This window comes from Lutra lutra, chromosome 2 (genome assembly GCF_902655055.1).
Source record: "Lutra lutra chromosome 2, mLutLut1.2, whole genome shotgun sequence".
Taxonomy (NCBI): Eukaryota; Metazoa; Chordata; class Mammalia; order Carnivora; family Mustelidae; genus Lutra; species Lutra lutra.
Window position 1 is genome coordinate 126426732 of NC_062279.1, and position 27971 is coordinate 126454702.

General features: G+C 35.0%; 1 protein-coding gene and 1 long non-coding RNA gene across 5 annotated transcripts in view; one reads left to right on the forward strand and one right to left on the reverse strand.

The window, feature by feature from the left end:
- The window catches only part of ABHD18 (abhydrolase domain containing 18), a 52086-nt gene extending 24116 nt beyond the window's left edge, over window positions 1–27970 (forward strand). For 3 of the 4 annotated variants that reach the window (XM_047718408.1, XM_047718409.1, XM_047718407.1), the window contains exons 5-13: window positions 1249–1327; window positions 1429–1513; window positions 3139–3166; window positions 11367–11505; window positions 13562–13651; window positions 14300–14401; window positions 23409–23787; window positions 24611–24773; window positions 26564–27970. In XM_047718408.1, coding sequence (XP_047574364.1) covers window positions 1249–1327; window positions 1429–1513; window positions 3139–3166; window positions 11367–11505; window positions 13562–13651; window positions 14300–14401; window positions 23409–23787; window positions 24611–24773; window positions 26564–26615 — 1117 coding nt within the window. In that variant the 3' untranslated portion in view covers window positions 26616–27970. Of the gene's footprint in view, window positions 1–1248; window positions 1328–1428; window positions 1514–1871; window positions 1940–3138; window positions 3167–11366; window positions 11506–13561; window positions 13652–14299; window positions 14402–23408; window positions 23788–24610; window positions 24774–26563 lie in introns of those variants that run through there. The other variant, XM_047718410.1, reaches the window with a different exon arrangement.
- LOC125093378 (uncharacterized) overlaps window positions 1–27971 on the reverse strand; it is a 57261-nt gene that overhangs the window by 21511 nt on the left and 7779 nt on the right. The gene's annotated exons all lie outside the window — the stretch shown is intronic.

Below are 27971 nucleotides of genomic sequence, written 5' to 3' on the forward strand. Positions count from 1 at the left end.
ATACTATAATAAGAGCAGACGGACTAATTAATGAACCTCTGCTAAACAAGTGGTTGTTATTACTGTAATAAAAGATTCCTTTTAATTTAAAGCTATTCTCCATAATGAAACCTTTATATGCACTGCTATGGGACAGAAGGGAAAAAAAATAGCAGCAATATCCAGCTTTCTATGGGAAACATTTTTAAATGTTTTCATTTCTCACAAATCATAAAAATATAAAGAAGCAGTACAGTTCTGAGAATGTAAAACGAAGCAGAGTTGTAACATTGCTAGTTTTATGAGATTAAAAATTGAGAATTAGTTCCCATGAGCACAAAACAGAAATAACCATTGAACACTTCTGAATGTACTTGTCTGTGTTCTGTATTGCATAATTTATTAATAACAGATAACTAGTGATATTGTCCCCTGTCCAAGCAAAATAAGCTCAGAATTGAGGTTTATGTTGACCGAGAATGCAGCTATCTAAGGTCAAACCTTGAGTTGACCAAGTGCAGTATTATACTATGATAATAATTCTAAAATATCTACTGCTAAAGAAATTAAAAAGACAAGTAAGTCAGTTTGGGAAAATAAAGATCTGAAGATGAATGGTGGTGACTGTTGCACAGCAATGTAAATGTACTTAATGTCACTGAACTATACAACTTAAAAATGATTAAAATGGAAAAATATATGTTACATGTATTTTACCACAACTAAAAAATAAGTTCTATAGGAAGAAAACATTAAATGAAAGGCAAAATACTACAATAAGAAGATAACAAATAGGGAAAACTGTTTTTTTCTGCTGTGAGTTGCTTTTACACTCTCCAAATTGAAAAACAAAATTGATAACAGACTATTCTATTGATACATCAATAGCTTGTACAACTAAGCATTGTTCCTACAAGGAGAAAAAGCAGAGCTATCTAAAGTGTTATTTTTTTCTAAGACTTACTCAAATGTATTGATTTCACTGCAAAATAAGAATATTTCATTATGCATTTATAAAGTTGTGGTATTGAACAAGGTAAAAATGACTACAATACTGTGTTTATATTGTACTGAATGTTTTAATACGCTAACACAAAGCAAATTTGTAATATCTTAGTTCCCTTTTGCAGACAGTAATCATAATATGAATGTTAAAATTCTGAATGATCTTCTCTCCCAAATAATTTAATTATGTAACTTTTACAAATTGAAAGTTTGTATTAAAAACCTTTTAAAGATAATTTCACAGATCTGTTTTATTTTAAATAGGTTCCAATTTATTGTTCCTAAAGAATGGAACAGCAAATATAAACCTGTATGCATTCATCTTGCTGGAACAGGAGATCATGTAAGACTTTATTAGAATGACTTAATCCCTATTTGTTAACATATTGTATAACCAGATGTGGTTATTATATTCTTTAAATATGTCATCTTTTCTTTTCGTAGCATTACTGGAGACGACGAACACTAATGGCTCGTCCTATGATTAAAGAAGCCCGAATGGCTTCTTTGTTGTTAGAAAACCCTTATTATATCCTTTTGTGATACCTAGAAATCTTTTATTTATTGATAGATTTAGTCATCAAAAAGAATGATGCATAGTAACCAGCTTTTCTAAACCAGTTAAATTTAGTTGTCAGTTCAAAAAATATTTAAGCAAGAATGAAAAGAAGTGAAAATTTGTTTTATGCCTTTAAAAAAACCAATGTAGAGATTATGTTTCTACTGTATAATAAAGATAAACTGTACTTCTTTTTCTTATAAAACTTATGCTGGATTTTAACATTAAGTCAAATGTTTACTCTTAATGAAACACTCTTGTTTTAAATGTATTTACATGTAAGTCATCAGTTGAGGTTTAGAACAGTACTTAACTTAACTTTCAAGATGACATCAGACTATTCCCAGAAGAAGAAACGAAAGTGATGCAGATATAAAGAAATGTTCAACATTGCTGGTAATAAGAGAAATGTAAAGTTAAAGCAACATTACCAAAGATTTAAAAAATAAAATGCAATAGTTGTGAGGCTATTGTAAAAAAATAAAATAGGCATTCTTACTACTAATGGCTGTGAAAACCAGTTTAATTCTTTGGGAAAGCATTTTACCATATGTATCAGGAACCTTAAAAATTTTATGTCCCTTGACAGAGTAATCTTGATTCTTGGAAATTTATTCTGAGGATAAAATACTAAGAAAAGAGCAGTGCCTGGGTTGGGCATGGAGCTTGCTTAAGATTCTCTCTCTCCCTCTGTCTTGCCCCTGTCTCTTAAAAAAAAAAAAAAAAAAAAAAAAAAAGACTAAGAAAAGAGAAAGTGATAGAAAAGAGATATTTATATAGTTTTATTTAGAATAGTAAGACATTAGGAATGGCTTAAATGTCTAATAATAGAAAAAGAGTTGAGTAAATTATGGCTCACAATATTAGAATATTATGCAGTTGATTATGTTTTTTGCTCTACCACTTAGTTATCTGTAATGACTTCAGATGTGTTACTTAACCTTTTAACCTCTTCATTGGTAAATGGGAATAATCTCTGAAATTATCCCTAGTGTTAAGTACTTAATGCTATCTAGAATGGTGCCTGGTAAATAATATTCAGTAAATTTAGTGGTTAGTTATTATTAAAAAGTTTACAGTAATTTATGAAAAGTATAATGCAAAAATAGGAAACAGAACTGTGGTATGACATAGATAGGCAAAAAACCTAAAAACAGAAAGTCCATAAAAGAAAAACCTGTGCATAAGGAAAAAATACTGGAAATACACCAAAATATTAATATGGTTGTCTGCAGATGAAGTAGTTTTTCTTCTAATATGCTTTTCTATATTTTTTGGATTTTCTATAATCAACATTAAAAATGAAAAAAAACCTTCATTTTAAAAATTAAGTTGGAGATTGCACACCCCTGTGAATATACTAAACATATTAAACTGACCCTTAAAATGGGTATAAAGCTGTTTTAAAAAAGAAAAAAAAATAATCAAGTTGAAAAACCTGAGAACTCCTCAACAGCCTATTTGAGATAATTAAAAAATAGTTATTTCAGTATCAAATTGTGTTCAGATGTAGCTATGTTGCTTAAGTTAATGTGTTTTGAGACACAGACTATATTTAATTATTTTAAAACTTTCTCTTTGACCCACATTCTTAAATGGCTGCAGGAAACCCAAGGACCAAATGTAAGTATATTTCACCTTCACTTTGGTAGTCTTTATACCAAATTAAATTAAAGTTTTTGTTAGTCTTCAGTTAATCATTTCTAAGTTTTACTTGCAAATATTATATGGGGAAAAAATTCCGTTATAAAACTGTGGTAGGAATGTTGACCTAAATTTCTATTTTAAGCTTTTTCACTTAAAATGTTTGATAAAGAGATAAGAAATTTTTAATAGATGGAAGATGTATTTTATTTGTAAGTGGTAACTGAAGAAGTATTAAAACATTTTCTTTCTTAAAGTACATTTACTTTGTAAAATTAAACATCACTCTATATTCTTACAATTTGTGGTATAGGTAATCTAATCTCTTTTTGGTCTTTAAAATGATGAACTTTGAAGGCAATTTTTTTGCATTTCCATAATCTGTGTATTGTGTTTGGTTTTGATTCATTGAATAAATGTTTGATCTGAGACCCTGGGAAGTTAGCAACAAAAAGACAAGGTCCTTACTGTCATAGAGCTTATATTCTAGAATGGGAGATAGATAAAAATAAATAAGATGATTTTTAATATTTATGAATGCCGTGAAGAAAATAAAGTCAGGCAATCAAGTAAAGAATAATAGAGGGTAAGTATAGAGTTGGAGAAGTATTAGATGTGAGGACATGGGAAGGAGCCACCATGGTGAAGACCTGGAGGAAACCTCAGAGAAGGACAAATAAATGAAAAGTCTGATATAAGCCTGAGGTAAGAGAGTAGTATAAGATCAAGTCAGAAATGTAGGCAAGGACCAGATTTATGAAGAGCCATTTGTGTTGACTTTTGCTATAAGTGCAGCTGGAAACCTTTGGAGGACTTTAAGCAGAGAAATAATCTGATTTGTGCTTTTAAAGGCTCATTTTGGTTTACTGAGACAAGAGTAGCAGCAGAAAAATGAAATAGGAAGCTACTGAAATAATGCAGGGGGGTAAAGCAGCTTTAAGGAATGGCAATGGAGATGGAAAGAAGTTCCATATAATATATATATAATATAATATATATTATATAATATATATATTATATTTATTTATTTGTATAAAAAATTTTATACACACACACATATATATGCGCACACGCACACATACATACACATATGTATTTATGCACATATGTATTTTATATATATAAAAGAATAAACTTGGGGCGCCTGGGTGGCTCAGTGGGTTAAGCCGCTGCCTTCGGCTCAGGTCATGATCCCAGGTCCTGGGTTCGAGCCCCACATCGGGCTTTCTGCTCGGCAGGGAGCCTGCTTCCTCCTCTCTCTCTGCCTGCCTCTCTGCCTACTTGTGATTTCTCTCTGTCAAATAAATAAATAAAATCTTTAAAAAAAAAAAAAGAATAAACCTTATGAAATGTGAAAATTAATGTCCAAGCTAAATAAAGAATTCTTACTCTGGGGACACGTGGGTGGCTCAATCAGCTAAGCATCTGCCTTTGTCTCAGGTCATGATCTCAGGTTCCTGGGATCAAGTCCTGCTTTGGGCTCCTTGCTTGGTGGGGAGCCTGTTTCTCCCTCTGCCTGCTTCTCCCTCTGCTAGTGTGCTCTTTCTCTCACAAAAAAAAAAAAAAAAAAAAATAGATAAAATCTTAAAAAAAAAAAAAAAAAGAATTCTTACCTTGGAACCAATTTTTGAATTCAGAACTGGGCATGTCATTTTTACCCTGTTTATTGGTGCTTAAAAATCCAAAAGAGTTTCTTGAGTTGCAGTTTGAGGCAGCATGGGTTTAAGGAAAGACTTTGACTTTGGAGTCACACAGACATAGGTTGCAGTCGTAACTTGCCATTTAATAATTGTATGACCCTGGTCTAAGTATCTGTTATCTACTTCATTTATAAAGTAGAAATACTATATAATATCTTGCACACAGAATTGATATGAGAATCATATTTATAAAATATTCTATCACATATCGTATATCCAAGAAATATAATACTTGATTTTTCAAGTAATCCATTTTAAGAAATGGCTTACAATTTAAGTAATAAAAAATTATTTTTTTATCTCTTTTCAAAAGACATCTTATGCCTATTTTCAGTGTTTAAAGTCTTTGAAACTGGGTCCACTGGTACAAATAACAACTGTCCCCACATCAGTAACTGTTATATAAAAGAGCAAACTGAGGGGTGCCTGGGTAGCTCAGTCAGTTGAGCGTCTGCCTTGGGCTCAGGTCATGATCCCAGGGTCCTGTGATCAACCCCCACATTGGGCTTCCTGCTCAATGGGGAAGCCTACTTCTCCCTCTCCCGCTCCCCTGCTTGTGCTCTCTCTCTGTCAAATAAATAAATAAAATCTTTTTTTTTTTTTAGATTTTATTTACTTATTTGACAGAGAGAGATCACAAGTAGGCAGAGAGGCAGGCAGAGAGAGAGGAGGAAGCAGGCTCCCTGCCAAGCAGAGAGCTCGATGAGGGACTCGATCCCAGGACCCTGAGATCATGACCTGAACCGAAGGCAAAGGCTTAACCCACTGAGCCACCCAAGCACCCCTAAATAAATAAAATCCTAAAACAAAAACCAAAGACCAAAAAAAAAAAAAAAAAATTGAGGTGTATCTGAGAATTCAGACTTCCATATCAGGCCAAAATACATAATCAGGGCAGTTACTTGATAATAAATAGAAAATTGGAGTGAGGATAACAAACAAATAGAAGGATACATGGGCTTTTTTTATGAGGAAGCACATGTATGATCTGTTTTGACAGAGTTTCCATAAATTCTGCCTTAAGGACTTAGAGCTCTGAGAGAATGTGGTAGGACAGTGGATATAAGCTCTTTAGGGGCCAGAATTCTGTTTTTCACAACTTGACATTCTATGACACCTAGTTGTTTGTGCATAATCACTCTACATTTACATATAATAACCATTGATAAAATGAATTTTTGTATACCTTGACAAGCTTCCTTCCAGAAGCCAATCACATATGTCTTTATATGAACTAAGTTTTGAAGATAGATTCTAATTTGGACACTTTAGTAATAAGATAGTATTATTTTTTATCACTGTGCAGGCATACCTTGGAGATATTGTGGGTTCAGTTCCAGACCACTGCAGTAAAGGGAATATTGCAATAAAGCAACTGAAATTAATTTTTTGGTTTCCAGTGCTTATAAAATTTGTTTATACAATACTGTAGTCTGTTAAGTGTGCAATAGCATTATGTCTAAAAAAAAATGTACATACCTTAATTTAAAAATATTGCTGGGGCACCTGTGTGGCTCAGTCAGTTGAGCATCTGACTCTTGATTTTGGCTCAGATCATGATCTCAGGGTTGTGGGATCAAGCCCTGTATTGGGACTCCCTGCTCAGTAGGGAGTCTGCCTCTCTCCATCTCCCATTGCCCCCCATCTCTCTCTCACTAAAATAAATAAATGGATCTTTAAAAAAATATATTGCTTCCAGTTATGGAATGAATAAGTCACAGGAATAAAAGGTACAGCATAGGGAATATAGTCATTGGTATTGTAACAGCGCTATATGGTGGTGACAGATGGTAGCTACAGTTGTGGTGACCACAGCATACATACAGACTTGTCAACTCACTATGTTGTGCACCTGAAACTAATGTAACACTGTGTGTCAACTATACTTCAATAAAATAACATAAAATAAAAAAGCTTTATTGCAAAAAAATGATAACCATTATCAGAGATTTCAGCAAGGCACGATCTTTGCTGGAGGAGGGTCTTGCCAAAATGTTGATGACTGCTGACTGATCAAGATGGTGGTTACTGAAGGTTGGGTGGCTGTGGTAATTTCTTAAAACAATAATGAAGTTTGCCACATCGATTTACTCTTTCTTTCACAATTTCTCTGAGGCATGTGATGCTGTTTCATAGCGTTTTACCTACAATAGAACTTCCAGATTGGGAATTCATCCTTTCAAACCCTGCCACTGACTTACCAACTAAGTTTATGTAATATTCTAAATCTTTTGTTGTCATTCAGCAATCTTCACAGCATCTTCACCAGGTTTAGGTTTCATCCCAAGAAAGCATTGTCTTTGCTCATCCACAAGAAGCAATTCCTTGTCCATTAAAGGTTTATCATGAGAGTGCAGCAATTCAGTCTCATCCTTAGGCTTTACTTCTAGTTCTAGTTCCTCTGCTATTTCTACCACATCTGCAGTTTCTTACCCCACTGTGTAATGCTGTGAATGCTGTGAATGCTGATATTTTGATCTCTGTGAATGCTGATATTTTGATCTCTTCCTGTGAATCACAAGTGATCTTACTGGCATCTAGAATGGTGACCCCTTTCCAGAAAGTTTTCAATTCGCTTTGCCCAGATCCATCAGAGGAGCCACTATCTATGGTAGCTATAGCCTTATGAAATGCAGTTCTTTTTTGTTGTTGTTGTTATTAACATATAATGTATTATTAGCCCCAGGGGTACAGGTATGTGAATCATCAGGTTTACACACTTCACAGCAGTCACCACAGCTCATACCCTCCCCAATGTCCATAACCCCACCACCCTCTCCCTACTCCCCTCCCCCCGGCAACCCTCAGTTGTTTGTTTTGTGAGATTAAGAGTCTCTTATGGTTTGTCGGGAGGTTTGTCTCCCTCCCGATCCCATCTTATTTCATTTATTCTTTTCCTACACCCCAAACCCCCCACATTGCCTCTCACCTTCCTCATATCAGGAAGATCATATGATAGTTGTCTGAAATGCAGTTCTTAAATAATAGGACTTGAAAGTCAAAATTATTTCTTGCCCCTTGGGTATGAAATAGATGTTGTGTTAGCAGTCCTGAAAATATTAATCTTGTTGTACATCCCCATCAGAACTCTTGGGTAACCTCATGTATTGTCAATGCAGTGTAGTTATGTTTTAGAAGGAATCTTTTTCTGAGCAAGTAGGTCTCAACAGTGGGCTTAAAATATTCCGTTACCATGTTGTCAACAGATGCACTGTTGCTTAAGCTTTATTGTTCCATTTATAGAGCAAGTGTAGTAGATTTAGCATAATTCTTGATAGTTCTATGAGCCCTGGCTTCAATGTAAAGATACCTGCTGCAATTAGCGTCTAAGAAGAGAGTCAGCCCCTGCTTTGAAGCTCTGAAGCCGGGCATTGACATCTCTCTAACTATGAAAGTCCTAGATGGCATCTTCTTCCAACAGAATGCTGTTTTTCAACATTGAAAGTCTGTCGTTGAGGGGCATCTGGGTGGCTTGGTCAGTTGCACATCTGCCTTCGGCTTGGGTCGTGGACCCAGGGTTCTGGGATCAAGCCCTACATCTAGCTCCCTACTCAGTGGGGAGCCTGCTTCTCCCTCTTCCTCTGCTGCTCCCCCTACTTGTGCTCACTCTTCTTCTCTCTCTCTGTCAAATGAATAAATAAAATCTTTAACAAAAAAAGAAAGAAAGAAAATCTGTTGTTGGATGCCAGGGTTGCTCAGTTGGTTAAGCGTCTGACTTCTGATTTTGACTCAGATCATGCTCTCAGGATCATGGGATCAAGCCCTGCATCAGGCTCTGCACTCTGCAGGGAGTCTATTTGAGGATTCTCTTCTCCTCCTCCCTCTGCCTCTCCCTCCACTCACGTGCTCTCTCTCTTTCTTGCTAAAATAAATCTTTTAAAAAAAGAAAAGGAAAGGAAAGGAATAATCTGTTGTTTAGTGTAGCTGCCCTATTAATCATTTTAGCTAGATCTTCTGGATAACTTGGCTGTAGCTTTCACATCAGTACCTTCTGCTTCACCGTGCACTTTAATGTTACGGAGATGGCTTCCTTTTTTTATGATTTATTTTATAGAGAGCATGCAAGAGTGGGGGGAAAGAGCAGAGGGAGAAGAAGAATCTCAAGTGCACTCCCTGCTGAGTGTGGAGCCTAAAGTGGGACTGAATCTGGGGCCCCTGAGATCATGACCTGAGCTGAAATCAAGAGTCAGTCATTTAACCAACTGAGCCACCCAGGCACTCCGATGTCTTCCTTTCTTCAACCTCATGAACCAACCTCTTATTTTTTTTTTTAAGATTTTATTTATTTATTTGACACAGAGAGAAAGAGCATACACAGGCAGGGTAATAGTAGGCAGAGGGAAAAGGAGAAGAAGCTTCCTGCAGAGCGGGGAGTCCGATGCAGATCCCAGGACCCGGGGATCATGACCTGAGCCGAAGGCAGTCACTTAACCGACTAAGCCACTCAGACACCCGAACCGTCTCTTTTAGCTTCAAACTGTTCTGCAGCTTCCTCACCTTCTCAGCCTTCATAGAATTGAAGAGAGTTAGGGCCTTGCCTTGGAATAGGTTTGGCTTAAGGGAATGTTGTGGCTGTTTTGATTTTCTATCCAGATAGTAAAACTTTCTCTGCATTAGCAAGAAGACTATTTCACTCTCTATTTTGTGTCTTCTCTGGAGTAGTACTTTTAATTTCCTTCAAGAACTTTTCCTTTGCATTCAGAATTTGGCTAACTGCTGCATGAGGCCTACCTTTTGGCCTATTTCAACTTTTGACATCCCTTCCTCATTGAGTTTAATCACTTCTAGCTTTTTTATTTCTATTTATTTATTTGTTTGTTTATTTATTTTTAAGACTTTATTTTTAAGTAATCTCAATACTTAACATAGAGTTCAAATGTACAACCCAAAGATCAAGAGTCACATGCTCTACTGACTAAGCCAGTCACGTGGCCCTCTAGCTTTTGATTTAAAGTGAGAGATCTGTGACTTCTCTTTTCACTTGAACGTGGAAGCCATTGTAGGGTTATTAACTTGCGTACGTTCAAGGTTGTTATGTCTTGGGGAATAGGAAGGTGGGATAGAGGGACGGGAAGAACAGCCAGTCAGTGGAGCAGTCAGAACACATACGACGTTTATCCATGAAGTTTGCCATCTTACATGGGAACAGTTCCATGATGCCCCAAGTCAGTTACAACAGTAACATCACAGATCACCATAACAAATACAATAACCAAGAAGGTTTTAAATATTGTAAGAATTACTAAAATGTGACAGAGACATGAAGTTAGGAAATACTGTTGGAAAAATAGCACCAGTAGATTTAATCAACATAGGGTTGCCATAAACCTTCAATTTCTAAGAAATACAGAATATCCACAGTGCAATAAAATAACATATGCCTGTGTAAGAATGGTTTTAGAATATAAAAAGATCATTTAAGTACTTTTTTTTAAAGGTTTTATTTATTTATCTGACAGAGTAAGATAGAATAAGCAGGGGGAACAGCAAGCAGAGGGAGAGGGAGAAGCAGGCTCCCGCTGAGCAAGGAGCCTGATGCAGGACTCAATCCCAAGACCCTGGGATTGTGACCTGAGCCAAAGGCAGATGCTTAACGGAGTGAGCCACCCAGATGCCCCCAAAGAAGATCATTTAAGTACTTCTAAAGAGGTGTACTTACTTGTAAAATTAGTTTCTAAGAACAAGAAATTCTAGTTGAATTGGTCTTTAAGTTAATCAAAACATGTATTTTTATAAAAGATTACTTTTTTGACCAACTTTTAATTATAAAATAAATAAGTCATGGAGATGAAAAGTAGAGTATGAGGAACATAGTCAAGAATATTGTAATAACATTGTATAGTGACAGATGGCAACTATGATTACCATGCTGAGCACTGAGAAACATATGTGTATATGTATATATATATATATATATACACACACACACACACATATTTACACATACACACATACATATATCTGAAACTAATATTATGTATGTTAACTATACTACATTCAAAAACAGAAAAATTTTCTAGTTGATTATATTCATAAATTATATATTTTGTGAAAAATAAGCAGCATATTTTAAGATTTTGGAAATACATGAGTATTAGGTTAAATTTTTACATTGCTTTTAAAAGATGTTTATGCTTTAAGTTCTGTTGTAGTAACAGAAGGAACAACTATGAATTGTTTTTTTTTTTTTTTAAGTTTCTTTAAGTGCTATCAAATAAATATTATTTCCTGGGCTTCAAAATAGCTAAATAATTGAAATTCAATAAAGATTCGATAAAGAGCATTTATTGCTTTTAAAAATAAATTTTAATTAATTGTAGAATAATGTTAGCACTCTAATTCCATTGATTCATTCCATTGTTTTACTTAGCTAACTCATCCTTTAAAAGAAAAACATGAAGTCTGGCTACCTGTTGTAAATTTGCTTATATTAAAATGTAAATGCATAAATAATTTTCTCTTTTGTCTTGTGAGGCTAGAAGGTCCAGCTTAAAAAACGTGTCTGACCTTTTTGTGATGGGAGGAGCTCTTGTTTTAGAATCTGCTGCTCTCTTGCACTGGCTAGAGAGAGAGGGTTATGGACCTCTAGGAATGACCGGAATATCCATGGGAGGACATGTAAGCCTTTTAATTTCAACTGATATTTCATTGTGATTATATTCATAAAATCTAGAGAATATAGTTATTTTAAAAATTCACTTCAGGTAGAGAATTAATTTTAGTTTTGGAAATAGGTTTCAGACTTTTCCAGTTAAAATGATTTTTTTTTGGTATGATTTATGTAGACATTGTACTACTTATTTCACAGTTATAGCTCAGATATTAGATTTAATATTTTATTAGAAGTTGATTTTTTAAAAATAAAAATAATAAAACTGATTTTCATAAAACTTAACTTTTCACATCTCAAGTGTAAATACCTTATTTTGCTGTTAAATTGGCAAAGATAGCAAATTTGGAAAATACTTTTAATTTATCTCTTATGTCTATGCCCACAGTCACCAGCTTGTTTTACTTTGTCTTCTAGAGGGTACTAAAACAGCCTCCAAGTGGTTTCTCTGTCGCTCATCTTTTCTCTTACTAATCTTCTTCTAAGTTTTTCTTCATGCCATTACTAGCGTGATTTTCCTAAATCTCATCTCTGTTCTCTCCCATTTAAAACCTGCCAAAGGCTTGCTATTGTACAGGGCTCTAGCTATGCCAGGTGCTAGCAACCCTCAGGGGCCCTCTCATTCCTAGCCAAAATAGCAGTTTGCCCTTCTGGTTCCAGTCCAGAGCTTACTTTCTATGAGAAGCTCTTCCTGACTCCCAGCCTAACCTCAGACCATACTTCATCTCTCACTTGTGCTTATTTCACTGCACTGTGATTACTTGTTTAGCAGTTTATTCTCTCCATGAAGCAGTTGGTTCAATGAGGACTCAGAAATATGCTCTAGTTTGTTATCTGGACATATTAGCCACTCAGTACATTTAGAAAGAAGCAAGTTTTTGGTAAGTCATTTGAATTATAAAATTAAGTTCAAAAACTGATTAAAATTTGCAAGAACTATTAGACCATGAATTTGAGGGGTGGAAGAGGATTTCTTTTCCTACCTAGTAGTGTTTCTACTTTTATGACCTAGATTGGGATCTTATAACTTTCACTTGAATTACTTCCTATACTGGTTTCCCTACCTCAGGTTTTACCTGCTCTAATCAATCCTATAAATTGCTATCATTTTGGCTTCCTTAAATCACTTCTTTGACAATGCCGCTTCTTTGCCCAGATCTCTTTGTTAATTCCCCGTTATATACAGAGCAAAAGGGACCTATAATCTGATACTGTCCCATCTTTCCAGACCTAACTATCTCTCCCACCTCATTGGCTATATGTACCCTATTCACCAGCCAAACTAAAGTATATTGGCTTGTTTTCCTACCTGCTTTTCCACTTTTTCCTTTTTCACCATCTTGCCTTTGATGATATTTTTTTTAATATGGAAGACAAGATCTCCTCTCTCATTTCCCCTGAGAGACAGCCAGTTCATGAAGCCTTCTGTTATTCCTTTAGCCAAAAATAATTTTTCCCTTTTCTAAACACACACATTACATTACTTTATATTACTTATATAATCTGTTTGTAGTTCACCAAATTCTTGACATTTTTCAGTTAGCCCCAAATGTCTAAGGTTTTATAGTTGTGATTTTGCTGTATCTGAGCAAATCATTTAGGTAATGAATATCATTAACCTGCTCCCCAGCATCTACATTTCAGTCTGTTTGGTCTATATTTATCCAGTAGAAAGTAGTTCTCTATGAAGGGTTTTGAGATGATTTAAAATTTTACAACATTTATTATTTTCTAAGGGGGAAGTTGTATGTCATTGAATTTGTGATTTGGGGAGTTTCAGAAGGTTGCTAGACATTCTCATGAGTATTTAGAGATTTTTTTCTTAAGATTTTATTTTTAAGTAATCTCTATACCCAACTTGGGGCTCAAATTTACAACCCTGAGATTAAGAGTGCCGTGTTCTACTGACTGAGACAACCAGATGCCCCACGTATTTAGAGATTTTGTGTTCATATCTTATCTCACCAATTACTACCCAGACTACTTCTTAATAATAAATCTTTTCATTTTAATGAATAGAAATTTAAACAGAAGCTCTCTAACTGACTGTTAAACATATTGCAGATGGCTTCCTTAGCGGTATCCAACTGGCCTAAGCCCATGCCATTGATTCCATGTCTGTCTTGGTCCACAGCATCTGGGGTCTTCACTACGGTAATTTAATTGCAATTAATATTTAAATAGCTATATATAATTAAAATTAATTGTTTGGGGGTTCTCAAAACCACCTCCAGGTTTGCTGATTCTCTAGAAGGTATCACAGGACTCACCATATAGTCTGATTCATGACTAAGACTTATTATATCAAAAGGATACAATACAAAGAATCTGCAAAGGGAGAAGGCACATGGGGCAAAATCCAGAGGAAATTAGGCATAACCAGCCATTGGAATCTTACACGATTTGTTTAATTCATCCATCACTGTGTTGTGATAGTACGTGTGAGAAGCTCATTTGAGCCTGGCAGCCCAGGGTAATCAGGGGTCAGTCACTTAGGCACTCTCTGCCTCACATGTACCAAAATTCCAGATGAAAAGTACATGTTCAGCAGAAACTACGTTGTACAAGAAGTTTGGGGAGAGTGCCCCACTTTGTCATTTAGAAAGTTGTATATTGGGATTAGGAACCGTTTATTTGTCAAGGTTCCAGACTCTAATCAAGGGCCAACATTGCGAGCAGGGCTTTCTAAAGATAGGAAGCTTCAAGCCTGCTATGTTTATTCTTTTCTGCATACTAATAATAAAATTATTGGGCAAAATGTTTTATGGAATGATTTGATCTTAACATAGTTTGTTATTTCAGGGTGTTCTAAGTAAATCGATTAATTGGAGGGAGCTGGAAAAGCAGTATTATACACAGACAGTTTATGAAGAAGAAATTATTCACATGCTTGAATACTGTGGAGTAAGTATTTTTAACCTCTGCATAAATTGAGGGGAAAAGTTGATGGTGTTTAATGATTCGGTTTTTTAGAAAGAATCACAAATTTGTTAAAAAGCAGTAGTGCTTTCTAGTTTTTAAGATTCTTCATTTTAAAATATAGATGTAAAAAAAATCATGCAATGCAAATGTATGGCTTACACCAGTAGAATAAAAATTGACCACCCAGGGGTACCTGGGTGGTTCAGTCAGTTAAGTGTCTGCCTTTGGTTTAGGTCATGATCCCAGAGTCCTGGGATTGAGCCCTGCATCGGGCTCCCTACTCAATGGGAAGCCTGATTCTCCCTCTTCCTCTGCTACTCCCCCTGCTTATGCACGCTCACTCTCTATCTCTCTCAAATAAATTAATAAAATTTTTAAAATAAAATTTTTAAAAATATAAAAGAAATTGACCACCTAGATAGTCCACGATGGCAGAGGAGCTGGAGACCTTAGTTTCTTCTGGTCCCAGGAATTCAGCTAGATAGCTATCAAATAATTTTGAACACCTGTGAAGTCAACTGGAGTTCTAAGAAAAGAATAGCTGCAACTCTACAAATAGAGAAGCAACTACTTTCTGCAAGAATGACAAGATGGAAAAACTCACTTCATAAGAGAACAAGAGGCAGCACTGATTGCCAGGGACCTAATCAGTATGGATATAAGTAAGATGTCAGGTCTAGAGTTCAGAATAACAATTATAAAAATACTATCTGGGTTTAAAAAAGCATAGAAAACACTAGAGAATCCCTTTCTGGAGAACTAAAAAAACTAAAATGTAGTCAAGTCAAAATAAAAAAGACTATTAATGAGATGCAATAAAAAATGGAGGCTTTTACTGCTGAGATAAATGAGCTCCAGAAGAGAGAATTAGTGACATAGAAGACCAAACAATGGAGAATAAAAAGGCTGAGAAAAAGAGAGATAAACAACTACTGGATCACAAGGGGAGAATTTGAGAGATATGTGATAACATAAAGTGAAATAATACTAGAATAATTGGGATCCCAGAAGAAGCAGAGAGAGAGAGAGGAGGGTGTGTAGAAGATATATTGGAGCAAATTATAGTGGAGAACTCCAATTTGGGGAAGGAAACAGGCATCAAAATGTAGGAGGTACAGAGAATCCCCCTCAAAAATCAATATATGTCCAACATATAATAGTGAAACTTGCAAATCTCAGAGATGAAGAGAAAATCCTGAAAGTAGCTTGGAATAAGAGGGCAGAAACATCAGATTGGCAGCAGCCCTATCTGCAGAGACCTGGCAGGCCAGAAAGGACTGGCTTGATGTGTTCAGGGTGCTGAATGAGAAAAATACGCAGCCAAGAATACTTTATCCAGCTAGAATGTTGGTCAGAAAAGACGAAGTGATAAAAAGCTTCCAGGACAAACAGAAACTAAAAGAATTTGTGATATTTGCTTAAAGGGATCCTTTAAGCTAAGAGACAGCCCAAAAGTAACATAGACCAGAAAGGAACAGAGACAATATACAGAAATAGTGACTTTACAGCTAATATAATGGTAGTAACCTTTCAGTAGTTACTCTGAATGTAAATGGGCTAAATGCCCCCAATCAAAAGACACAGGGTATCAAATTGAATTAAAAAAAGCAAGACCCATCAGTAGCTGTTTGCAAGAGACTCATTTTAGACTCAAAGACACCTCCAGATTTAAAATGAGGGGATGGAAGACTATTTATCATGCTAATGGACATCAAAAGAAAGCTGAGGTGGCAGTCCTTAAATCAGACAAATTAGATTTTAAACCAAAGACAGTAATAAGAGATTAGGAAGGACGCTTTATCATAATTAAAGAGTCTATCCAACAAGAAGATCTAACAGTTATAAATATTTATGCCCCTAACATGGGAGCAGCCAATTATATAAGCCAATTAATAACAAAATTAAAGAAACACATAAATAATAATACAGTAATAGGAGGGGACTTTTACCCCCCCCCCCCCGAGAAAACCAACAAGGAAATAAGGGCTTTGAATGACACACTGGACCAGATAGACTTCACAGATATATTCAGAACATTCCACCTAAAGCAACAAAGTATATATTCTTCTTGAGTATACATAGGACATTCTCCAGAATAGATCACATACTGGGTCACAAATCTGGTTTCATCTGGTACCAAAAGTTGGTATATTCCCTGCATATTTTCAGACCACAATGCTTTGAAACTGGAACTCACTTATAAGAGGAAATTTGGAAAGAATGCAAATGCATGGAGGCTAAAGAGCATCCTAGTAAGAATGAATGGGTCAACCAGAAAATTAAAAGAATTTAAGAAATTCATGGAAAAAAATGAAAATGAAAACACATTTGTTCAAAACTTTTGAGATGCAGCAAAGGCAGTCCTAAAAGGGAAGTATATAGCAATACAAACCTTTCTCAAGCAATAAGAAAGGTCTCAAGTACACAACCTAACCTTAAATCTAAAGGAGATGGAGAAAGAACAGCAAATAAAACCTAAAACCAGAGGAGAAGAGAATTAATAAAGATTAGAGTAGAAATCAATGAAATAGAAATCAAAGAGCAGCAGAACAAATCAATGACACTAGGAGCTGGTTCTTTGAAAGAATAAGATTGATAAACCCCTGGCCAGACTTATCAAAAAGAAAAGAGAAAGGACCCAAGTAAATAGTCATGAATGAAAGAGGAGAGATCACAATCACCCCAAAGAAATAGAAACAATTATAATAACGTATTATGAGCAACTATATGCCAAAAAATTAGGCAATCTGGAAGAAATGGATGCATTCTTAGAGACATAAACTATCAGAACTGAACCAGGAAGAAATAGAAAACCTGACCAGACCCGTAACAGCAAGGAAATTGAAGCAGTAATCAAAAATCTCCCAACAAACAAGAGCCCAGGGCCAGATGGCTTCCCAAGGGAATTCTACCAAACATGGGAAGAGCTAATATGTATTCTTTGAAGCTGTTTCAGAAAATCGAAATGGAAGGAAAACTTCCAAATTCTTCTTATGAGTCCAGCATTACCTTGATCCCAAAACTAGACAAAGACCCCACAAAATGGAGAATTACAAACCAATATCCCTGATGAACATGGATGCAAAAATTCTCGCCAAGTTACTAGCTAGTAGGATCCAACAGTACATTAAAAGGATTGTTCACTATGACCAAGTGGGATTTATTCTTGCGCTACAAGGGTGATTCAACATCCGCAAATCAATCAATGTGATACACTACATAAGTAAAGGACAAGACCCGTGTGATCCTCTCAATGTAGAAAAAGCATTTGGTAAAATACAGTATCCTTTCTTGATAAAAATTCTCTGCCATGTAGGGATAGCGGGAACATACCTCAATATCATAAAAGCCATCTATGAAAAGCTCATAGTATCATTCTCAACAGGAAAAAACAGCTTTCCCCTAAGGTCAGGAAAACTACAGGGATGTCGACTATCACCACTGTTGTTCAACATAGTACTAGAAGTCCTAGCCTCACCTATCAGACAAAAAAAGAAATAAAAGGCACCCAAATCAGCAAAGAAGAAGTCAAACTCTAACTTTTCACCAATGACATGGTACTCTATATGGAAAACCCAAAAGACTTTTCCCCAAAATTGCTAGAACTCATACAGGAATTCAGCAAAGTGGCAGGATATAAAATCAGTGCACAGAAATCAGTTGCATTTCTATACACTAACAATGAAACAGAAGAAAGAGAAATTAAGGAGTTGATCCCATTTACAGTTGCACCAAAAACCATAAGATACCTAGGAATAAAGCTAACCAAAGAGGCAAAGGATTTGTGCTCAGAAGACTATAGAGTACTCATGAAAGAAACTGAAGAAGATACAAAGAATGGAAAAATATTCTGTGCTCACAGATTGGAAGAACAATTATTGTTAAAATATCTGTTCTACCTAGAGCAATCTATACATGCAATGAATTCCTTTCAAAATGCCATCAACTTTTTTCACAGAGCTGGAACAAATAATCCTAAAAAGTGTATGGAACCAGAGAAGACCCCAAATAGCAAAAGGAATGTTGAAAAAGAAAACCAAAGCTGGTCACATCTCAATTCCAGACTTCAAGCTGTATTACAAAGCTATAATCATCAAGACATATGATACTGGCATAAAAACAGACACGTAGACCAATGGCATAGTATAGAAAGCCCAAAAATGGACCCTCCACTCTATGGTGCATTACTGTGACAAAACAGGAAATAATGTCCAATGGAAAGACAGCCTTTTCAACAAATGGTGTTGGGAAAATTGGACAGCCACATGCAGAAGAATGAGACTGGACCATTTCTTTACACCATACACAAAAATAGACTCAAAGTAGATGAAAGACCTAAATGTGAGACAGGAATCCATCAAGATCCTAGAGGAGAATGCAGGAAACAACCTCTATGACCTTGGCCACAGCAACTTCTTGCTGGATATATCTCTGTAGCACAAAGTAAACAAAGGCCAAAATGAACTATTGGGACTTTGTCAAGATAAAAAGCTTTTGCACAGCAAAGGAAATAGTCGACAAAACAAAAGACAATGGACAGAATGGGAGAAGACATTTGCAAATGTCTTATCAGATAAAGGGCTAGTATCCAAAATCTATAAAGAATTTACCAAACTCAATACCCAAGAACAAATAATCCAGTCAAGAAATGGGCAGAAGACATGAACAGACATTTCTCCAGAGAAGACATACAGATGGCCAACAGATACATGAAAAAATGCTCAATATCACTTGACATCAGGGAAATACAAATCAAAACCTCAATTAGATACCATCTATACCAGTCAGAATGGCTAAAATTAAGTCAGGAAATGACAGATGCTAGTGAGGATGTGGAAAAAGGGGAACCCTCTTATACTGTTGGTGGGAATGCAAGCTGGTACAGCCACTCTGGAAAACAATATGGAGGTTGCTGAAAAAGTTGAAAATAGAGCTACTGTACGATCCAGGAATTGCACTACTGGTTATTTACCTCAAAGATACAAATATAGTGATCTGAAGCGGCACCTGCACCCCAATGTTTATAGCAGCTGTGTTCACAATTTCTAAACTATTCAAAGAGCCCAGATTTCCATTGACAGATGAATGGATAAAGAAGATGGAATAGAATACTACTCAGCCATCAAAAAAAAAAAAAAGAAAATTTTCATTTGCAACAATGTGGATGGAACTAGAGGGTATTATGCTAAGGGAGGGTATTATGCTAAGTGAAATAAGTCAGAGAAAGACAATTATGATCTCCTATGTGTACTTAAGAAACAAAACAGGATCATCGGGGAAGAGTGGAAAAAAATTTAAAAATCAAAATTTTTAAAAAAGGACCACCCAACCCAGAAACCACTTCCATGTGTCCTAATTAAAAAGCCCTTCTCCCCCGACTATTAATCATTATCCTGATTTTTATAGTAATTACTTCCTCTGTCTTTACAATAATTTTTATTGTCCCAATGTGTGTCATTAGACAATTCTTTTATTTTATGTGCTTTGAAGTATCTTTTAATCTGTAAGTTCTATATCTTTCCCATTCCTTGTAATTTATCAATTGATGAATTTAGGCTATTTATTTGTAGAGTTTCTCACATTCTAGCTTTTTTTTTTTTTTTAAGATTTTAATTTATTTGTCAGAAAGTGAGAGAGAGAGAGCATAAGCAGGGGGAGGGGCTGGCAGAGGGAGAAGCAGGCTCCCTGCTGAGCAAGGAGCCTGACGTGGAACTTGATCCCAGGATCTGTGATCTGAGCGGAAGGCTGATGCTTAACCACCTGAGCCACCCAGGTGTCCCAAGTGTAGCTATTTCTGATTGCATTCTCATGGTACAGTTTAGCATGTTCACCCATGCTCTATATTGCCTGAAAGTTGGCAGCTGGGTCTAGAGTCTCCATTCAGTTTTTATTCCTTTAGTAGGAGTACAGGAAGCACATAATGTAGTCTCTATTTTGTGGTGTAAGCCTCCATTTTTAATACCTAAGTTTCTTAATAGTGGAGAGCTGCAAAATGCTGATATTCTATCATTTTTTAATTTATTCATTTGAATGCTTGAATAAAAAGGCACTTATCTATTATTTGGTTACCTAGTAGTTCAGTTCATATAGGAAAGGCAAGATAAATGCTTGATTCTTTACTGTAATCTACCAGTTTTCAGGAAATTTAATTGGTTCCCTGTTTCCTAAGGTGACCAATTCCTTTAATGATTTTTTTTTCTTTTTATGAATTTTTAATTTTACACATTCAGTTTAGAAGTCACTGTGAATCTGAAGAAATCTCAGAAAGGAAACGAGACTCTCCACTATCAATTAGGACTTTTGTAATTATACCACTATAAATCTCACTCTTGTAAAGTAAGTCTGTCTTGCATAACCTGAAAGGATTATTACGTGCCTAAGAACTTTATTACAAAATACCTCTACCTGCTAGTTAGTTCCTTGTGCTCCCCTGTACATATAAGCCAAAAGATGCCTATATTTGAGAGCTTATGAGAAAACTCAATATGAAAATTTTTTGAAGGGAGAATCAAAAATTTTGGTTGTCTGAAATGGCAGTGTGGTCTTACCCTGCACTTTCTTTGTGCCTCTAACTCATGAGGATTGTATAGAAGTTTTTTGTCCCAGGGCACCTGAGTAGCTCAGTCGGTTAAGCATCTGCCTTCAGCTCAGGTCATGATCCCACTGTCTTGGGATTGATCCCCACATCAGGCTCCCTTCTTAACAGGGAGCCTTCTTCTCCCTCTCCCTCTGCTGCTCCCCCTGCTTGTGCTCCCTTTCTCTCTCTGTCAAATAAATAAAAAAAAAACTAAAAAAAAAAAAAAAAGTTTTTTTGTCCCAGAACTAGTTCACAGTCATGCATAGTCAAGAAATGTCTTTTTTGTTATAAAAACAGTTTTTCCAGTCAAAAGCAGTTAAAGTTGATGGTATAGCCCTCTGAGTAATTCTAGTTTGCTTAATCTTATATTTCTCAGTGTTTCCAAACTTCCTTTTCCATTCCCTCTTATATATATATTTGATCTGGATGACTTCAGTGATTTGTTCTACTAGCTAGGTTGTTGGGTTCCTTTTTTTTCCTTGGCTTCAACCAATTTTTCATTCTTTAATTTTTAAAATAGATTATATGGCCATATAGTTCAAGCATCATGAAGTATAAAAAGGCATATAATGAAACACATCCTACCCTTATTCTCAATTTGCCTAAGTCCTATCTCCCTTAATAAATAACCCATTATTTATTAATATTTCAAGGAATTTTTCAAACCAGTAGAAATATGAGCTTTTTTCTTACCTTTTTTTAGGGACTATACACAAATGTTTCTTTTTTCTTTTTTGCTGCTGCATAATAATCAATTATATGGGTGATGTACCATGATTTATTAACCAGTACCCTGTTGATGTGATTTCTCGTCTTTTTGCTCATAACAAACAGTGCTGCAATGAATAAATTTGTACATAAGTCATTTCACAAGTGTAAATTCCTAGAGATGTTGTTGCATTTGTAATGTTAGATTTTGTCTACTGCTTGTGTCTGTCTATACTAGCAGTAGAACATGTGTATCTATTTCCCCATAATTTCACAAATTGAGTGTGTTAGCAAACTTAAGGGTTTTGTTTTGTTTGTTAACCTGATGATGAAATTGGTATTGTTTTTATTTACTTAATTTTAAGTAAAATTTGACATGTTTCTAAGTTTAAGAGCTATATATATTTCAATGTCTGTGACCTGTATTTACATGTCGCTTGCTCACTTCTTCTATTGTGGTTTTGGGCTTTATGTTCACTTCTAGCTCTTAATAAAAGCAGTTAGCTTTGTCATATAAGTTACAAATATATTTTCCCATACTGTCATTTTTTTTTACTCTGCCCTTAGTATTTAATAAAGTTTATTTTACTTAAATTATATTGTACTTACAAGTCCTTAAACTAAGTACATACTTTTGAGATTTTAATAGGCAATTACTTTTTCCTTGATAATTTTAAATTCTTCTTAGTTCAACCTGAGAAAGGGGTTGGATGTGGGTGATGTATTACTTGCCAGGATACACTCATAAGGCTTTTGGAAGTTCTAAGATTCAGGCAGATCATGATTTCAAAACTTTGGCAATAAGCACATGGTGTAGACTAAATGATACCCTTTAGTGTTTAAGAGGAGACATTTAGCAATGTAGTATGTCTTTTATTTATCTAGTCCTCAGATAAATCTTGACATCTCTTTTTTCTTTGTTATTGTTTAAGTTGTAAAATATATGCAACATAAAATGTACAATTTCAACCATGTTGAGGTATACAGTTCAGGGTGTTATTAAGTGCATTCACATTGTTGTGCAACCATCGCCTCTCTACATCACCACCATCCATCTCCAGCACTTTTCATTTTACTAAACGGAAACTCTGTACCCATTAAACGATAATTCTTCATTCCCCCTCCTTCCAGCCCCTGGCAGTCCCCATTCAGTTCTCTATCTCTATGAATCAGACTACTCTAGATTACCTCATAAAAGTTGGAATCATACAATATTTGTTGTTTGTGTCTAGCTTATTCATTTAGCATAGTGTCTTCAGGGTTCATCCATGTTGAAGTATTTATCAGAATTTCATTCCTTTTAAGACTAAATGATAATCAGGGCGCCTGGGTGGCTCAGTTATTGGGCATCTGCCTTCAGCTCAGGTCGTGATCCCAGGGTCCAGGGATTGAGCCCTGCATCTGGCTTCCCGCTCAACAGGAAGCCTGCTTCTCCCTCTCCCACTGCCCCAGCTTGTGTTTCCTCTCTTGCTGTGTCTCTCTCTGTCAAATAAATAGAAGAAATAGTTAAAAAAATTAAAAAGCATTTAGAAGAAAATAAAGGAGAATGTTTAAAAAAAAAAAGACTAAGTTATAATCCATTGTATGTATATACTACATTTTATTTATTCATTTATTCACTGATGGAATTTGTGTTTTGTCTTTAACAAGGTTGTTAAATAAAATGTATTTTATAATAAATGATATTTTCTTTTATTTATTTAGACAGATTCTTTCAAAATGGGACAAGAGTTTGTGAAACGCTTCCCTATCAGTGCAGACAAGCTAACTAACCTTAATGTGGTTTCTGGAACTTTAAATTTAGATATGACAAACCAAGTTGTATCCCCAAAACCTAGTGAGTGTCATAAATCTAGTAAAACATCTGTCAGTGCCACATCAGAAAGACTCTTATTGCAAGATACCTCTAAGATGGAGTGCTTCAATCAAACACTTTCAACCAACAAAAGTAATTATACAAGTTGCAATCCTCAGTCATACCATCTACTCAGTAAAGAACACAGAAGAAACAATCTTCAGAAAGAGTCTTTAATATTCATGAAAGGAGTCATGGATGAATGTACTCATGTGGCAAATTTCTCAGGTACCAATTTTTATATGAAATTAAGAATGTTTGCTGGTGTGTAAATATTTGTGAAATATTTTTTAAAGATGCTTTATAAAATAATTTCACATTTTCAAGAGTATGTTTATTGTTGGCTCCAGAATATATTTTCCAGGATAAGTTAGTTACTTAAATGCGTCATATTTTATCCATGATAATCTAAAACCATCTTATTAGTTTAAAAATATATTGGATTTTGTGGGGAATAGGGGGATTGGGTAACAGGGTGATGGATATTGGGGAGGGCATGCGTTGTACTGAGCACTGGGTATTATATAAGAGTGATGAATCACAGACCTGTACCCCTGAAACAATACATTATAGGTTAATTAATTGAATTTAAATTTTAAAATATATGTTGGATTTTGTGTCTTTTTTAGAATGTTCATCTTTTTGTTTTAGAGATAAATATTATGATATGCTGTATTATAGTTGGTTTTTAACTTAATCATAAAGTTTTAGGGGCGCCTGAGTGACTCAGTTGGTTAAGCAGCTGCCTTCAGCTCAGGTCATGATCTCAGGGTCCTGGGATTCAGCCCCAGGTCTGGCTCCCTGCTCAGGAGGAGGTGTGCTTCTCCCTTTCCTTCTGTCCCCGCCCCCACTCATTCCTAGTCTGCACTCTCTCTCTCTTTCAAATAAATAAATATAAAATCTTTTAAAAAAAAATTTAGTTTGACAGATGTTTCATTTAGTGTACTGTCAGGGGTATTTCATTTTCTAATATGATTAATAGTATTTATATTAAAATCTTAAGAGTTTTTTAAGGGCATATATGTTTTATCTTTTAAAATTCTATCCCTAGTTCCAGTTGACCCAAGCCTCATTATAGTGGTTCAAGCCAAAGAAGATGCTTATATTCCACGAACAGGAGTTCGAAGTCTACAAGAAATTTGGCCTGGTTGTGAAATCCGTTATCTAGAAGGGGGTCATATTAGTGCTTATCTTTTTAAACAAGGACTCTTCAGGTAAGATGATTTGTCTAAACAGGTATCTGTTTATTTGCTTGTTTTTTGGAATTTTTTTTTTTGGCCTCAAAAAATAGAGAAGATTGGGTATTTTTATTATGTTTTAGTCTTCTTTTTTCTTCCCTGCCTCCCTCAATTCTCACATTGTGATACTTTTTCCTATACCATCCTCTTCTTTTTTCTTTTACAGAACTAGGGAAGTAGCATATGATAGGCTGTCGCGGCCGGTGCGACAAATTGACCAGGGTCGAGAGGGTAAGAGGATGGTGAAATGAAATTAAGAGACAAAGAGATGGGGGCAGGAGGAGCACCAAGGAGGATGTCCAATAGTGCCAAAGTTTATTTTACAGAGTTCTGATTTATACCACACAGTCAGGGAATCACCTCCTGTACATCTGGTGCTAGTTTCTATTTTGGCCTGAGAATAGTTGGTCATGCAGAGATATCAGACAGCTTTGACCTTCGTGGTTTGGACACTTAGGCCATAACTCAATATTCACAAAACATAGGAGCCTTATTAGCTTAGTCTTGAGACAGCAGCTGCAAGGGCAACAAACCAAACCTTACAATATTCTCATAACAATCACCAGGGAGACGCGGTGGCACTCTAGAGATAGCTCGCCACCTGTGAAGGTCCTTGGTTGAAGAGGTTCCCAAGAACTGTTGCTGTATTGGGTTAACCCCTTCTAGGCACAAGGCTCCCAACAATAGGCACATTTTATTGTGTGTTTTTACCCTCTTCAGATATTAATAGCCAGGTATATTTAGGGTGGAGGGAGGAACACCAGGGTTTGTAAAACTTGCTTTGGTTCATCTTGAATTTTTCACTCCACTTTCTTCTCTCAGATGGCATGAGCATCTATGGAAGAGTCCAGCACTGTTTTTCAGTAGCAAGTGAATATTGAACCTTACATGAGAAGTGAAAATATTGGTTTTAATGTTAATAACCTTATATGACTCCAGTACTTACCAGAAGTTATAAAAATTTTATGCTGTATCTCTAGTTTTTGATAGCCTATATTATTTCTACTTCTATTCAAATTTGATGGCAAAAGGTATCATTGGGATATATTTATCATTAATGGTTAAATAAATTAGTTCACATAAAGTGCTTAGATAAGTGCCCTGTGCATGCTGTGTTTCAAAACTGCCAGCTGCATCACTAGATAACAAAGAATTGTATTACTTCATGTTTGACATGTTTTAGCTCTTTTTAATCCAAGAAATAATTCTTTGTATGTTGTCACTTATTTAGTTTAACTTTTATATGTCACCTTAAATGTCCAATTAAAATATTAAAACACCCTGTGAAGGGAATATTGGAAACTAAGGCTTCTGCTTTTAGTTCAGTTGCTAAGAACATGTGTTTTTCTGGACAAAAAGCATCCTTATCATAATTTATGAAACAGGTTGAATAAATACTACATTATGAAAAGTTACATAGCCAGTTAATTTTCAACAAGTGACATACATACATACATATTTTATATTGCATATATATATTAATAAATGCATATATTATGTAAGTTCAAAGGCACAAAAAAGTACATCATAGAAAAGGTACTTCTGAATTCATCATCAGTTGAAAGCACATTTGAGGTTTTCTGCAGCTGTAGTGAAGTTACATGGATCCAAACACCCACCCTCAGATACCTGCCTCTTTCAGAGCTATTTGGAGAGGAAGTCAGGTTGCAAGCCACAGGTAACTTTGGAAGTAACATAATAAAAGTAGTGTCCATCTTCCTCTTTTGCTCATTACTTAACAATTTTTCTTTCATCCTCAATTTTAGACAAGCCATCTATGATGCATTTGAACGCTTCCTCCATAAATATGCTAACTAATTGGATCGCTGTATGTAACCAGAATGGCCATCATGTTTCCTACAAAAGGAGTTTTTCATCTTTTGATGATAAGAAGAATAAGCAGACAGCACTATATATCTAACTGCTATCATTTTAGTCTGGAATTCATTGTTATGATCAGTCAACAGTGATCTTTAAATACATGTGAATAATTTTAAACCAATATTTGGATGAAATAATGTTGAAGTATTTTGTTACTGTTTTGTGGGAACCCCATATATGCTGTATTTTGTCTGTTGTTACTATTTATGAAAACCTTAAATTTTAAATTGTGAATAATTTAATTAAAATAAATTTATTCATAGAAACCTTATTGGTTTTTAAAGAACTGCTAAATCAAGCTAAGTTTGTAATACATCAGCATGTATTGTATACCCTTACATGATAGTTCTACTATTGATTTGAGAACATGTTTCTTTCTTATCTTCAACTTTAATTTCTGCCATGGAAATATTTAATGATGTATAAAATCAGTGTTAACTTTGAATTCTAAAAAAAAATCCTGATTGCTTCATATTTGGTAGTTTTAATAATTAAAACAAATGTGGGAATGCAGATAAGATGCATATGACTTGGCTGAACTTGAAAACTTTACCAAATATGAGGTTAGAAAATGATGCCAAATATATGTCCCCTACTTAGGAAGTTTCAATTCATGAAAAATGGAAATGATGAAAGACCTATTGCATTACTTGATACTGTGTCTTAACATTTTCTTATATACTCTGGGTTTGCTAAACATCCAACTTTAGTCAGATATACTTGATAGCTTTGGCTTTTTAATTTCAGAAATTAAAGACCACATATGAAATTGATTTGTTCCATATAACTTCATTTTACAGAAAAGATATAATAACTACTAACTTTTTTAAGTGGAAGATTATATGATTAGATTTGGTGCTTTTTATGTTAAACTTCTCAAGCTAAGATCTAAAACATTTGAAAAAAGTAGAATATATTTTTGGGAATTGTATCAAGGTTTGGAATAAATGTATTTGCATTTTATTTGTTTGAAATCTGTGTTGTCTATGGATTATTTTAAAATACGTATTCCTGGTCTAGCAAGGATATTTGAATTATAATGTGCCTTCATATTCTTTTAGAAGATTTTATTTATTACTAATGTCTCCATCAGTTTAACTTAAAAAACTATTTAAAAAAGTCACTAATGTGAAGTCATTGATGGTATACAAAACCATAAATTCTGTAAAACTGCTTTGGCATAGCAAACCAAATCGATTTGGTTACAGCCATTTGGCCTATAGCCATTTTATATCTTTAGACTAGAACCTTTACTTTTAACTGAAAGTATAAAATGTACTAAAATTCTTAAAA